The sequence below is a fragment of the Scyliorhinus canicula genome, chromosome 5 (genome assembly GCF_902713615.1).
Source record: "Scyliorhinus canicula chromosome 5, sScyCan1.1, whole genome shotgun sequence".
In the NCBI taxonomy this organism is placed as follows: Eukaryota; Metazoa; Chordata; class Chondrichthyes; order Carcharhiniformes; family Scyliorhinidae; genus Scyliorhinus; species Scyliorhinus canicula.
This window is the reverse complement of record NC_052150.1, coordinates 233,799,055-233,815,147: the sequence shown is the minus strand read 5'-3', so window position 1 is coordinate 233,815,147 and position 16,093 is coordinate 233,799,055. Positions and strand designations below refer to the sequence as shown.

The following is a 16,093-nucleotide window of genomic DNA, read 5'->3' as shown; positions in this document are numbered from 1 at the left end:
TAATTTCCAATCCACCGGGACCACCCCAGAGTCTAGTGAATTTTGGTAAATTATCACTAGTGCATTTGCAATTTCCCGAGCCATCTCTTTTAGCACTCTGGGATGCATTCCATCAGGGCCAGGAGACTTGTCTACCTTTAGCCCCATTATCTTGCCCATCACTAGCTCCTTAGATATAGCAATCATCTCAAGGTCCTCACCTGCCATAGCCTCATTTCTATCAGTGACTGGCATGTTATTTGCGTCTTCCACTGTGAAGACCGACCCAAAAAACCTGTTCAGTACCTCAGCCATTTCCTCATCTCCCATTATTAAATCTCCCTTCTCATCCTCTAAAGGACCAATATTTACCTCAGCCACTCTTTTTTGTTTTATATATTTGTAAAAACTTTTACTGTCTGTTTTTATATTCTGAGCACGTTTACTGGCATAATCTATCTTACTCTTCTTTATAGCTTTTTTAGTAGCTTTCTGTTGCCCCCTAAAGATTCCCAGTCCTCTAGTCTTCCACTAATCTTTGCCACTTTGTATGCTTTATCCTTCAATTTGATACTCTCCTTTATTTCCTTAGATATCCACGGTCGATTTTCCCTCTTTCTACCGTCCTTCCCTTTTGTTGGTATAAACCTTTGCTGAGCAATGTGAAAAACCACTTGGAAGGTTCTCCACTGTTCCTCAACTGTTCCACCATAAAGTCTTTGCTCCCAGTCTACCTTATCTAGTTCTTCTCTCATCCCATTATAATCTCCTTTGTTTAAGCACAAAACACTAGTGTTTGATTTTACCTTCTCACCCTCCGTCTGTATTTTAAATTCCACCATATTGTGATCGCTCTTTCCGAGTGGATCCCTAACTATGAGATCATTGATCAATCCTGTCTCATTACACAGGGCCAGATCTAGGATCGCTTGTTCCCTCGTAGGTTCCATTACATACTGTATCACGGATACATTTTATAAACTCCTCCTTGACCGACCTGGTTAAACCAATCGACATGTAGAGTAAAACCCCCCATGATAACTGTTGTACCATTTCTACATGCATCAGTTATTTCTTTGTTTATTGCCTGCCCCACCATAATGGTACTGTTTGGTGGCCTATAGTGACTTTTTCACCTTACTATTCCTGATTACCACCCAAATGGATTCAACCTTATCCTCCATAACACCGATGTCATCCCTCACTATTGCCCAGATGCCATCCTTAAATAACAGAGCTACACCACCTCCCTTACCATCCACTCTGTCCTTCCGAATAGTTTGATACCCTCGGATATTTATCTCCCAGTCGTGACCATCCTTTAACCATGTTTCAGTAATGGCCACGAAATCATAGTCATTCACAATGATTTGCGCCATCAACTCATTTATCTTATTCCGAATACTACGAGCATTCAGGTATAGTACACTTATGTTGGCTTTTATACCTCTGTTTTGAATCTTAACACCTCGATCAGTAATCTCTCCTAAGTTATTTTTCCTCTTAACTTTTCTCCTAATTTTCCATGTCGTTGAACCCATATCTTTATGTAACAACCTGCCTCATCAATTACCATTTATGTTTTTACTTCCCGTTTTATTCCTTTTAGTATTACTGGGCCTATTCACTGAGCTCCCCTCAGTCTCTGCACCTTGGACTGTGGCCCTTTTTGATTTTTGACTATGGCTTCTCTGCCTTACACTTTCCCCCTTCCTGCCTTTTGTTGCCTGTGTTACTACCTTCCGACTTCCTACATCGGTTCCCATCCCCCTGCCACATTAGTTTAAACCCTCCCCAACCGCTCCAGTCCAGCGACAATACCACTAAGCCATTGCCTCTTCTGTAGATTCCCCCACAAGTAACTCTTTCCATTCTACCTTCGCCAGATCCTGCTTTACTTTACTAAAGTCTGCACTCCCCCAATCCAAACTTGTTTTGCAATTTGTCTATTTCTTTGCCCATAACAAATTTAAATTGAACCATGTTATGATCGCTATCACTAAAATGCTCCCCCATCAACACATCAACCACCTGTCCAGCTTCATTCCCCAGGGTTAGGTCCAGCTCTGCACCATCCCTTGTTGGATCCTCTACATATTGAGCTAAAAAGTTCTCCTGTATACGTTTTAAGAAATCCACTCAATCTTTAACAATAATCTTTATTATTGTCACATGTAGACAATACGGAGGGAGAATTCAGAATGTCCAATCCACCTAACAGCACGTCTTTCGGCACTTGTGGGAGGAAGCCGGAGCACCCAGAGGAAACCCACGTAGATACTGGGAGAACGTGCAGACTGCGCACAGTGACCCAAACTGGGAAACGAACCCGGGTCTCTGGCGCTGTGAAGCAGCAGCACTAACCACTGTGCTACTGTGCCGCCTATACCTTAACATGACTATCCCAATTATTGTCATGATGTGGAGATGCCGGCGTTGGACTGGGGTGAGCACAGTAAGAAGTCTTACAACACCAGGTTAAAGTCCAACAGGTTTGATTCAAACGCGAGCTTTCGGAGCGCAGCTCCTTCCTCAGGTGATTCACCTGAGGAAGGAGCTGCGCACCAATTATTGTCGGCAATGTTGTAATCACCCTATTTTAATTTTGTACACACCTCTGCGAATTGCGCACATATTTGCTCTTTAATTTCCTTCTGACTATCTGGGAATTTATAATAAACACCGAGCAATGTAGCTGTCCCTTTTTTATTGCTAAGCTCGACCCACAGTGCTTCATTTGATGTCTCCCCCCCCCACCCCTCCAAGATATCATCTCTCCTTACTGCATTAACTGACTCCTTACCTATTAATGCAATGCGTCCCCATCTTTTACCCCCTACTCTGTCTCACTCTATTCTATATCCGGGATGTTGAGTTGCCAATCCTGCCTCTCTCTCAACCAAGTCTCCGAAATGGCTGCTGTATCACAATTCCACATGTCAATCCTCGCCCTTAACTCATCCGTTTTACCTGTAATACTCCGGGCATTAAAGTAGAGGCTATTCAGCCTTGTCTTACTCTCCTGAAACTTATTACTGCTGTATTCCCTCTGACCTGATTGCTGTTCTGTGATACACCGTGTTCCTATTCGCTATCAGATTGTGTCCTCTCCCCCTGCCAAACTAGTTTAAACTCCACCCAACAGCAAGGATGTTAGTCCCTTCTGGTTCAGATGCAGACCATCCCGCTTGTACAGATCCCACCTTCCCCCAAAATGGTCCCAATGGTCCATTCATATGCGCTATTCTCCTATTCCTGTACTCAGTAGCACGCGAGGGGAAGGCATTGAAGAAAGGCTGGCATCTGTTCTGCCACCTTAACCACTTATCCATCTGTCCTGCCACCTTCGAGGATCTGTGGATATTCACTCCAAAATCCCTCTGATCTTCTCTTGTCTCTGTGTGCCACTCTGACCTCTACCCCTGATCTTCACCTTTGCACTATGTGACCTTTTCCTCACTATTGTCCCACCAAAAATGTCGCACATACCAAGTGTTGATGTCGATGATCTGATTCTCAATTCACTGTCTTCAGACAGAATGGAACTGCGGGATTGAGACCTGGAGCAAGATCGACTCCTCCGATGCCTCCTGCAAATAACAGACTGGACAGAGAGAAGACAGAGATTTTCAATTTGGATACTGTCTCCAAGTCGCTATAACTAGAGTCAGAGAGCACAGAAAAGGCCTTTCAGCCCACGATGTCCATGGTGATCATCACGCACCAATCTATAGTAATCCCATTGACTAGCACTCGGTCCATACCTGCTATGCCTTGGCGATTTAAGTGCTCGTGTTGATGCTTCGTGAAGGGCAAGCGACTGTTTATAAAATTAGCTGGGTCAACGAGTACAAAACGGGGCAATGTGCGGCCTCAGCCGTGTGATCCCATTCAGCCTGTATTCAACGTGAGTCATATTCTATAGTCTTGTGTTTCTCAGCACTGTTGGTGCTGGGAAATACACAGTTAGACGTGCTCACGAGGGGATTTGTTCCCTTTTGGGAAGATTGCAGATAAAGATGATGGGTGGGATTCTCCGCTGGCCGACGTTGAAATCAGGAACTGTGATTGGATGGAGAATAGCTTCTGGTGCCAAAATTGCAGCAAGCGCCAATTTGATACTAAATCACGATTCTCCTCAAAAACGGGCATCGATGTTAAACATCGTTTGCATCTCATAAGTGGGCCCACCCACGATTCTCCGCCTCCAATGGGTCGAGTTCCCAATGGCGCGGTCAACGTGTGCTTTTAAAAATCATGAATTTGGCATGGTGGCTGCTGAGGGAGAGGGAGAGAGAGAGAGAGAGAGAGAGAGAGAAGGAAAGAGGAAAAAGGGAGAGAGGACTTCATAGCGGAACATTTAGAAAGCAGTGGCAGGATCAGTCAGAATCAGCATGGATTTATGAAGGGAAAATCATGCTAGACAAATCTGTTGGAATTCTTTGAAGAGGTAACCAGTGCAGTCGACAAAGGGGAGCCAGTCGATGTGACAATAAACTCAATGTGACTAAGGGGAAGAGTAGACAGGGAAGAGATGATGAGCGCAAAGGGACAGGTGGTCTGAGGTGCATTTGTTTTAATGTGAGAAGTGTAGCAGGTAAGGCAGATGAACTTAGGGCTTGGATCAGTACCTGGGAATATGATGTTATTGGTATTACTGAGACTTGGTTGAGGGAAGGGCAGGACTGGCAACTGAATATCCCAGGGTATAGATGCTTCAGGAGGGATAGAGAGGGAGGTAGAAGGGGTGGAGGAGTTGCATTACTCGTCAGAGATGATACCACAGCTGTGATTAAGGAGGGCACGATGGAGGATTCGAGCACTGAGGCAATATGGGTGGAGCTGAGAAATAGGAAGGGTGCAGTAACATTGTTGGGACTTTACTACAGGCCTCCCAAAAGCGAGCATGAAGTAGAGGTACAAATATGCAGACAAATTATAGAAAAATGTAGGAGCAATCGGGTGGTTGTGATGGGAGATTTTCACTTCCCCAACATTGAATGGGATTCGTGTAGTGTTGGAGGCGTAGATGGAGCAGAGTTTGTAAGGAGCATCCAGGAGAGTTTTTTTTAGAGAAGTATGTAAATAGTCCAACTCGGGAAGGGGCCATACTGGACCTGGTATTGGGGAATGATCCCGGCCAGGTGGTTGATGTTTCAGTCGGTGATTACTTTGGGAATAGCGATCACAATTCCGTAAGTTTTAGAATACTCATGGACAAGGACAGGAGGGGTCCGAAAGGAAGAGTACTAAATTGGGGAGAGGCAGAGTATAACAAAATTCGGCAGGAGCTAGGGAATGTGGATTGGGAGCATCTGTTTAAGGGTAAATACACATTTGAAATGTGGGAGTCTTTAAAGGAAAGGTTGATTAGAGTGCAGGACAGACATGTTCCTGTGAAAATGAAAGATAGAAATGGCAAGATTAGGGAACCATGGATGACGGGTGGAATTGTGAGACTAGCTAAGATGAAAAAGGAAGCATACATCGGATCTAGGCAACTCAAAACTGATGAAGATTTGGAGGAATATCGGGAAAGTAGGACGAATCTCAACAGCGCAATAAAGAGGGCGAAAAGGGGTCATGAAATATCTTTGGCTAACAGGGTTAAGGAAAATCCCAAAGCCTTTTATTCGTATTTAAGGAGCAAGAGGGTAACTAGAGAAAGGATTGGCCCACTCAAAGGCAAAAGAGGGAATTTATGCGTGGACTTAGAGGAAATGGGTGAGATTCTTAATGAGTACTTTGCATCGGTATTCACAAAGGAGAGGGACAAGACGGATGTTGAGGCTAGGGATGGATGTTTAAATACTCTAGGTCAAGTTGCCATACGGAAGGGGGAAGTTTTGGGTATTCTAAAAGACATTAAGGTGGACAACTCCTCAGGACCGGATGGGATCTATCCCAGGTTACTGAGGGAAGCGAGGGTTGAAATCGCTGGGGCCTTAACAGACATCTTTGCAGCATCCTTGAGCACGGGTGAGGTCCGGGAGGACTGGAGAATTGCTAATGTTGTCCCTTTAAGAAGGGTAGCAGGGATAATCCAGGGAATTATAGACCTGTGAGCTTGACGTCAGTGGTAGGCAAACTGTTGGAGAAGATACTGAGGGATAGGATCTATTCACATCTGGAAGAAAATAGACTTATCAGTGATAGGCAGCATGGTTTTGTGCAGGGAAGGTCATGTCTTACAAACCTAATAGAATTCTTTGAGGAAGTGATAAAGTTAATTGATGAGGAAAGGGCTGTAGATGTCATATACATGGACTTCAGTAAGGCGTTTGATAAGGTTTCCCATGGCAGGTTGATGGAAAAGTGAAGTCGTATGGGGTTCAGGGTGTACTAGCTAGATGGATAAAGAACTGGCTGGGCAACAGGAAACAGAGAGTAGTGGTGGAAGGGAGTGTCTCAAAATGGAGAAGGGTGACTAGTGGTGTTCCACAGGGATCCGTGCTCGGACCACTACTATTTGTGATCTACATAAATGATCTGGAGGAAGGTATAGGTGGTCTGATTAGCAAGTTTGCAGATGATACTAAGGTTGGTGGAGTTGCAGATAGCGAGGAGGACTGTCAGAGAATACAACAAAATATAGACAGATTGGAGAGTTGGGCAAAGAAATGGCAGATGGAGTTCAATCCAGGCAAATGCGAGGTGATGCATTTTGGAAGATCAAATTCAAGAGCGGACTATATGGTCAATGGAAGGGTCTTGGGGAAAATTGATGTATAGAGAGATTTGGGAGTTCAGGTCCATTGTACCCTGAAGGTGGCAACGCAGGTTGATAGAGTGGTCAAGAAGGCATACAGCATAAGAACATAAGAACATAAGAACATAAGAACATAAGAACTAGGAGCAGGAGTAGGCCATCTGGCCCCTCGAGCCTGCTCCGCCATTCAATTAGATCATGGCTGATCTTTTGTGGACTCAGCTCCACTTTCCGGCCCGAACACCATAACCCTTAATCCCTTTATTCTTCAAAAAACTATCTATCTTTACCTTAAAAACATGTAATGAAGGAGCCTCAACTGCTTCACTGGGCAAGGAATTCCATAGATTCACAACCCTTTGGGTGAAGATGTTCCTCCTAAACTCAGTCCTAAATCTACTTCCCCTTATTTTGAGGCTATGCCCCCTAGTTCTGCTGTCACCCGCCAGTGGAAACAACCTGCCCGCATCTATCCTATCTATTCCCTTCATAATTTTAAATGTTTCTATAAGATCCCCCCTCGTCCTTCTAAATTCCAACGAGTACAGTCCCAGTCTACTCAACCTCTCCTCATAATCCAACCCCTTCAGCTCTGGGATTAACCTAGTGAATCTCCTCTGCACACCCTCCAGCGCCAGTACGTCCTTTCTCAAGTAAGGAGACCAAAACTGAACACAATACTCCAGGTGTGGCCGCACTAACACCTTATACAATTGCAACATAACCTCCCCAGTCTTAAACTCCATCCCTCTAGCAATGAAGGACAAAATTCCATTTGCCTTCTTAATCACCTGTTGCACTTGTAAACCAACCTTCTGTGACTCATGAACTAGCACACCCAAGTCTCTTTGAACAGCGGCATGCTTTAATATTTTATCGTTTAAATAATAATCCCGTTTGCTGTTATTCCTACCAAAATGGATAACCTCACATTTGTCAACATTGTATTCCATCTGCCAGACCCGAGCCCATTCACTTAACCTATCCAAATAGAACATAGAACATAGAACATAGAACGATACAGCGCAGTACAGGCCCTTCGGCCCTCGATGTTGCACCGACATGGAAAAAAACTAAAGGCCATCTAACCTACACTATGCCCTTATCATTCATATGCTTATCCAATAAACTTTTAAATGCCCTCAATGTTGGCGAGTTCACTACTGCTGCAGGTAGGGCATTCCAGGGCCTCACCACTCTTTGCGTAAAAAACCCACCTCTGACCTCTGTCCTATATCTATTACCCCTCAATTTAAGGCTATGTCCCCTTGTGCTAGCCACCCCCATCCGCGGGAGAAGGCTCTCGCTGTCCACCCTATCTAACCCTCTGATCATTTTGTATGCCTCTATTAAGTCACCTCTTAACCTTCTTCTCTCTAACGAAAACAACCTCAAGTCCATCAGCCTTTCCTCATAAGACTTTCCCGCCATACCAGGCAACATCCTGGTAAATCTCCTCTGCACCCGTTCCAAAGCTTCCACGTCCTTCCTATAATGAGGCGACCAGAACTGTACGCAATACTCCAAATGTGGCCGTACTAGAGTTTTGTACAACTGCAACATGACCTCATGGCTCCGGAACTCAATCCCTCTACCAATAAAGGCCAACACACCATAGGCCTTCTTCACAACCCTATCAACCTGGGTGGCAACTTTCAGGGATCTATGTACATGGACACCGAGATCCCTCTGCTCATCCACACTACCAAGAATTTTACCATTAGCCAAATATTCCGCATTCCTGTTATTCTTTCCAAAGTGAATCACCTCACACTTCTCCACAATAAACTCCATTTGCCACCTCTCAGCCCAGCTCTGCAGCTTATCTATGTCCCTCTGTAACCTGCAACATCCTTCCGCACTGTCTACAACTCCACCGACTTTAGTGTCGTCTGCAAATTTACTCACCCATCCTTCTGCGCCCTCCTCTAGGTCATTTATAAAAATGACAAACAGCAACGGCCCCAGAACAGATCCTTGTGGTACGCCACTCGTAACTGAACTCCATTCTGAACATTTCCCATCAACTACCACTCTCTGTCTTCTTTCAACTAGCCAATTTCTGATCCACATCTCTAAATCACCCTCAATCCCCAGCCTCCGTATTTTCTGCAATAGCCGACCGTGGGGAACCTTATCAAACGCTTTACTGAAATCCATATACACCACATCAACTGCTCTACCCTCGTCTACCTGTTCAGTCACCTTCTCAAAGAACTCGATAAGGTTTGTGAGGCATGACCTACCCTTCACAAAACCATGCTGACTATCCCTAATCATATTATTCCTATCTAGATGATTATAAATTGTATCTTTTATAATCCTCTCCAAGACTTTACCCACCACAGACGTTAGGCTCACCGGCCTATAGTTACCGGGGTTATCTCTAATTCCCTTCTTGAACAAAGGGACCACATTTGCTATCCTCCAGTCCTCTGGCACTATTCCTGTAGCCAATGATGACCTAAAAATCAAAGCCAAAGGCTCAGCAATCTCTTCCCTGGCTTCCCAGAGAATCCTAGGATAAATCCCATCAGGCCCCGGGGACTTATCTATTTTCACCTTGTCCAGAATTGCCAACACTTCTTCCCTACGCACCTCAATGCCATTTATTCTAATATCCTGGGTCTCAGCATTCTCCTCCACAATATTATCTTTTTCTTGAGTGAATACTGACGAAAAGTATTCATTTAGTATCTCGCTTATCTCCTCAGCCTCCACACACAACTTCCCACCACTGTCCTTGACTGGCCCTACTCTTACCCTAGTCATTCTTTTATTTCTGACATACCTATAGAAAGCTTTTGGGTTTTCCTTGATCCTACCTGCCAAAGACTTCTCATGTCCCCTCCTTGCTCGTCTCAGCTCTCTGCAGACTTCCAGTATCCTCTGCACTTTTCGCTTTACCACTCATCTTAGTGTCATCTGCAAACTTGGACACATTGCCCTTGGTCCCCAACTCCAAATCATCTATGTAAATTGTGAACAATTGTGGGCCCAACACGGATCCCTGAGGGACACCACTAGCTACTGATTGCAAACCAGAGAAACACCCATTTATCCCAACTCTTTGCTTTCTATTAATTAACCAATCCTCTATCCATGCTACTACTTTACCCTTAATGCCATGCATCTTTATCTTATGCAGCAACCTTTTGTGTGGCACCTTGTCAAAGGCTTTCTGGAAATCCAGATATACCACATCCATCGGCTCCCCGTTATCTACTGCACTGGTAATGTCCTCAAAAAATTCCACTAAATTAGTTAGGCATGACCTGCCTTTTACGAACCCATGCTGCGTCTGCCCAATGGGACAATTTCTATCCAGATGCCTCGCAATTTCTTCCTTGATGATAGATTCCAGCATCTTCCCTATTACCAAAGTTAAACTCACTGGCCTATAATTTCCTGCTTTCTGCCTACCTCCTTTTTTAAACAGTGGCATCACGTTTGCTAATTTCCAATCCACCGGATTGAAAGCAGACCAAGCAGGCCAGCAGCATGGTTCAATTCCCGTACCAGCCTCCGGAATGTGGGGACTAGGGGCTTTTCACAGTAACTTAATTGAGAGTAGTAGGGGTGTGGAATGCCCTGCCTGCAACAGTAGTAGACTCGCCAACTTTAAGGGCATTTAAGTGGTCACTGGATAGACATATGGATGAAAATGGAATAGTGTAGGTCAGATAGGCTTCAGATGGTTTCACAGGTCGGCGCAACATCGAGGGCCGAATGGCCCGTACTGCGCTGTAGTGTTCTATGTTCTATGTTCTAAGCCTACTCGTGACAATAAGCGATTTTCATTTTTCACTTTCATTTTTCACACAGTCCATCACCCGAATCCCTGGGGTGCACCATGCCCCCCCCCCCCCCACTGGCCCAGCCAGCCAGACCAACCCACCCCTCACACCCATCAGGCAGAGCACTGAGGCAGGTTTGAACGGTGTTAACAAGTGTTTATTGTCAACAAATACACAGTCTGTGCCCTTGCCCTTATAACTAAACTGTGCACTGCACCCATCCCAACTTAACTGGTGACTAACTTTCTGGGCCTTATGGACCTACATCTTGGCAGCTCCCCAGACGGTACAGCAGGAGTGGAGGTGGCCTGCGGTGACTCCTGCCCTGTGACGAGTCCCCGTTGGCACAGGTCTCCTGGGTGACCCCGCCTAGATAGGGCAGGCCACTGCTCGGGTGTCCAAGGTGGCATGGTGCTGCCCTGTTCTGCCTGCTGCCCACCAGATGCACCAGGGACAGGAGCAGGGAGAGTCTGAGGGGGCTGCGCTGTTCTGGAATCTCGGCTGCGGGAGCAATCTGCACGGCCCCATCACCTCCTCTTTCCTCAGGCTGCCCGATGGACCCCGGGCTACTCCATGGGACAGGAATGTGAGCAGAGCCATTCCCTGAGGCTTCCCCGCCACCTGGCGCTACCAGTACTGGAAGCCCGCACTGGTCTTGACCAGGATCTGCATGCTCATGGCCATGGAGCACAGGGAGTGGACATCTCCATGTAGGACTGTACCCATCACTATGCGACTGTGTCACCTCCCTCTGGGACTGGGCCGCCCCTTTCTGGGACTGGGCCACCTCGCCCAGTCAGTATCATGCCAGCCAGCACCTGGGCAATGCCGCCGACATTCCCAGCCATGACCCACTGTGACTGGGCCATGCTGAGGATCGCCGCTGCAATGTCCAGGTGGCTCTGGCACATGGCTACCTGTGAGAGGGTAGCCTTGTCCTGGCCCTCGGCCCCCGCCTGCACAGAATGCCCCAGGCCTGGGACACGCTGACCCATATTTGGTTGGGGGCAGTTCTGGGGTGCAGGAGTAGTGGGGTGGGGGCACCCATATGGTCACTGTCACTCTACAGGACTGGGGGCCAAGGAGGGTATTCAGTGGAATGTGCAACAAGATGGCTGCCTTGCAGGCCAGGGCATTGGCGGTCTGTGCTGGATGCCCTGGTCCCATTGAGGGTCAACCTGACGGTGGCCTGGTCACTCCTCGTTGCCTCCCTCAGCTTGAGAGTGGCTCCGCCCTCCCTCCCCGTCAGCCCTCCCTCCCCCACCAGCCCTGCCAGTGATAGGTCCAGTAGCCTTTCTAGGCCTCCTCTCTCTCCCTCGTCGCCCACCGCGTCCGTTTCCCGATTTTTAAAAGCACAAGTGAACCTCATCTTCGGTAATTACCCCCCAGTTCAGGCGGAGCATCGCGGTGGCCCCGGAGAATAGAGAGACCGGCCTGTTGATGATATCCAAACGGTGTTTACTTTATGTGTGGAATGGAAAGCATTGAGGCTGCTGTTGAGGCACCAGAGAATTGAAAATTGGTGCTCGCCACGATTTTGTCTTCATGAACTATTTTCCTCCCAATCACCTGTCTCCATTTCGGCGTCGGCCGACAGAGAATCCCGCCCATAGTGGGCAGCACAGTAGCGCAGTGGTTAGCACCACTGCCTCACAGCTCCAGGGATCCGGGGTCGATTCCCGGCTTGGGTCACTGTCTGTGCGGAGTCTGCACGTTCTCCCCGTGTCTGCGTGGGCGCCGGAATGTGGTACTGGGGAATTTTCATAGTAAATTCATTGCAGTGTTAATGCAAGCTTACTTGTGACAATGATATTATAAACGGAGCATCCATCCCTGGTTTTACTACAAACCCAGGCCAAAAGAATTCAATTTAGCCTAAAATTTCCATGTAATTTCCTCTGATAGACACAGGCCCATTGAAGGAGAATGGCACGAAGGGACTGTGTCTGTCTGGCTATGAGTGCCAATCTGTCTAAACTGTACCTTGCCTGATCGTGGGCTGTTGGGTGCAGAGCTGCAGGAGGCCAAATTCGAACTGTTTCTGCTGGGTGATCCGTCCTGGGAGTGGGGATGTTTCTGCTTTCCAGCGGATTTCAATGTGCAATTTCCAAAACGGTCAGCTGCCAAGTACTTCTCTTTAATTTTAAAATTGGTCCGACCTTTCACTATTAAAATAGAAGTACATTATTAATAAAACACAAAATACAATCATCAGAATTAGACTCACATATTACGGGCCAGGGTTTAGAAAACTCCAAAGTAGATCATGGAGTTCACCTGACCCACAACTTTAATCGATGTTCGTTATGGGGAGCACAAGGGCCCACTCTACAAGTGTGACGCAACAGAGATCTAAAGTATTTTTAAACAAAACAATGTTTATTCTCTGAATCTAGTTAACATTTTATAAACACACAGTAAACTCTTATCAACTACCAACACTGATAATCCCCACAGATACAGTACTCTATAGGCAACCCTTAGTAACTTTCCTAACAACATCCATAAGTCTAATACCCTTTTTATCAAAGACAGTAGGGCCGGGATTCTCCCCTACCCGGCGTTCAGGAGTGGCGAGAACCACTCCTGCGTCAGGCCTCCCCAAAGGTGCGGAATTCTCCGCCGGCCGGCGCGAATGGCCTTTGGCGCCCACCAGCCGGAGCTGAAAGGCCTTCCCCGGCCGGCGTAAGTCCGCGCATGCGGCGGAGCGTCAGAGGCTGCTGACGTCATCCCGGCACATGCGCGGTGGAGGGGATCTCTTCCACCTCCGCTATGTTGAAGACCATGGCAGCAGCAGGAGAAAAAGAGTTCCCCCTTGGCACAGGCCCGCTTGTCAATCGGTGGGCCCCAATCACGGGCCAGGCCACCGTGGGGGTACCCCCCCGGGGTCAGATCGTCCCGCGCCCCCCCCCCAGGACTCCGGAGCTCGCTTACTCCGCCAATCACACCGGCACTAAAAGTGCTTTGATTCCTGCCGGTGGGAAAGGCTTGTCAGTGGCGGGACTTCGGCCCATCGCGGGACGGAGACTCGCCGCGGGGGGCTCGCCGACTGGCGTGTCGCAATTCCCACCCCCACCGATTCCCGGGTGGCTGAGAATTCTGCACACGGCGGGGGCGGGATTTACGCCGGGCCCAGCAATTCTCCGACCCTGCGGGGGGTCGGAGAATAACGGCCCATGTTTGCATTCCTTAGAGAAACAGGTATTACTTTGAAATCATCAAGTGATCTGGAGACATTCTTTAGCATGAAGAGAGAGTCCAAAATACACCTCCTTGGTTTGAATGCAGCTCTCCAACTGAAAATAAAACTAAAACGCAGCCAGAAACATCTTCCAGCTCAAAACAAAAGTAAAAAGCAGAGCCAGAGCCCAGCTCCACCCACACAATGACATCACTGTAACCACTTGAGAAGACAAACATTTCTTAAAGTGTCATTCCCATGACACACATCACTGCTGACTGGGATCAGGAATCTGATAAAAACTCACACAGGGAGGGGGAGCAACATCAGAAAGCTGAGTTTTAAGAGCCTTCTGGAGATGAGCTGAAGGTGCTGGAGGGGAAGGTACATCTTCCCATTGCCACTGCACACTCTCAACACTGGGAATGTGAATGGCCGGTCAATTAAAATAAATCATTGACCAATCTGTGGCCACTTCCTGCCCCTGCTGGAATTTCTGTGTTAGTGCAAGCTGTGAATTCCAGAACTTCACCACCCACTGGGTGAAAAATATCTCTTTGAATCACCTCTAAACATAAGAACATAAGAACTAGGAGCAGGAGTCGGCCATCTGGCCCTTCGAGCCTGCTCCGCCATTTAATAAGATCATAGGACATACAGTGCAGAAGGAGGCCATTTGGCCCATCGAGTCTGCAATGATCCACTTAAGCCCTCACTTCCACCCGATCCCCGCAACCCAATAACCCCTCCTAACCTTTTTGGTCACAAGAGGCAATTTATCATGGCCAATCCACCTAACCTGCACGTCTTTGGACTGTGATAGGAAACCAGAGCGCCCGGAGGGAACCCACGCAGACACGGGGAGAACGTGCAGACTCCGCACAGACAGTGCCCCAAGCCGGGAATCGAACCTGGGACCCTGGCGTGTGAAGCCACAGTGCTATCCACTTGTGCTACCGAGGCGACACAGCCGGAGTGGGGATTTGGAACTTGTTAATTTGGTGCAGTGAGGTAATTCGGTGCAGAGTGGGAGAAGGTGCTTTTTCCCGACTGTTTTGTTCTCTTTCTTTCTTCTGGCCTGTAACATTTAATCTGCAGGGAGAGAACCAGAGAGCATCTGAGACCCTGGGTGAGTTCTCCCAGTGAGCCAGAGTAAGACACAGCAAAGAGTGAGTTTGGGAATTTGAAGCTGGGTGGGAATTCGAAGCTGGGCGGGGAGGAGGTGCTTTTTAACCCCGGTAAGTGACTGGTAAATAGTTTTTTTTTTTCATTGTCTAATTTATTTATTTTTCTTTCTTTTTTTGAAATTGTAGTTGTATAAGTTTACCGAAGGTTTCTGACATGGCAGGAGATCCCAGACCTGTGTCCAGCTGCAGCTCCTGTTAGACCGCTTGACGGCTCTGGAGCTGCGGATGGACTCACTTTGGAGCATCCGCGATGCTGAGGAGGTCGCGGATAGCACGTTTAGCGAGTTGGTCACACCGCAGGTGAAAGTTACTGAGGGAGATAGCAAATGGGTGACCAAAAGACAGAGCAAGAGTAGGAAGGCAGTGCAGGTGTCCCCTGCGGTCATCTCCCTGCAAAACAGATATACCGCTTTGGATACAGTTGGGGGAGATGGCTCACCAGGGGAAGGCAGCAGCAGCCAGGTTCATGGCACCGTGGCTGGCTCTGCTGCGCAGCAGAGCAGGAAGAAAAATGGCAGGGCCATTGTGATAGGGGACTCAATTTTAAGAGGAATAGACAGGCGGTTCTGCGGACGCAATCGAGACACCAGGGTGGTATGTTGCCTCCTTGGTGCAAGGTTCAAGGATGTCTCGGAGCGGCTGCAGGACATTCTGGGGGGGGGAGGGTGAACAGCCAGCTGTCGTGGTGCACATAGGCACCAACGATATCGGTAAAAAACAGGACGAGGTCCTGCAAGCGGAATTCAGGGAGTTAGGAGTTAAACTAAAAAGTAAGACCTCAAAAGTAGTAATCTCAGGATTGCTACCTGTGCCATGAGCTAGTCAGAGTAGGAATGTCAGGATAGATAGGATGAATGCGTGGCTCGAGAGATGGTGCAAGAGGGAGGGATTCAAATTCCTGGGGCATTGGGACCGGTTCTGGGGGAGGTGGGACTAGTACAAACCGGACTGTCTGCACCTGGGCAGGACTGGAACCAATGTCCATGGGGGGGTGTTTGCTAGAGCTGTTGGGGAGGGTTTAAACTAATGTGGCAGGGGGATGGGAACCGATGCAGGAAGTTCGAAGGTAGTAAAACAGGGACACAAGCAAAAGGAAGTTAGGGGGAAAGTGCAAGACAGAGAAGCCATAGTCAAAAATCAAAAAGGGTGACAGTACAAGGTACAGTGACTGAGGGGAGCTCAGTGAATAGGCCCAGTAATACTAAAAGGAATAAAACGGGGAGTAAAAACATTAATAGTA

General features: G+C 47.6%; 1 protein-coding gene across 3 annotated transcripts in view; it reads right to left on the bottom strand.

The window, feature by feature from the left end:
* Nucleotides 1–16,093, bottom strand: part of LOC119966679 (microtubule-actin cross-linking factor 1-like) — a 254,814-nt gene that overhangs the window by 17,541 nt on the left and 221,180 nt on the right. For all 3 annotated transcript variants that reach the window (XM_038798745.1, XM_038798747.1, XM_038798746.1), the window contains 2 exons: nucleotides 12,469–12,650; nucleotides 3,469–3,583 (listed from right to left, as the gene is read on the bottom strand). In XM_038798745.1, the coding sequence (XP_038654673.1) occupies nucleotides 3,469–3,583; nucleotides 12,469–12,650 (297 nt within the window). The remainder of the gene's footprint in view (nucleotides 1–3,468; nucleotides 3,584–12,468; nucleotides 12,651–16,093) is intronic.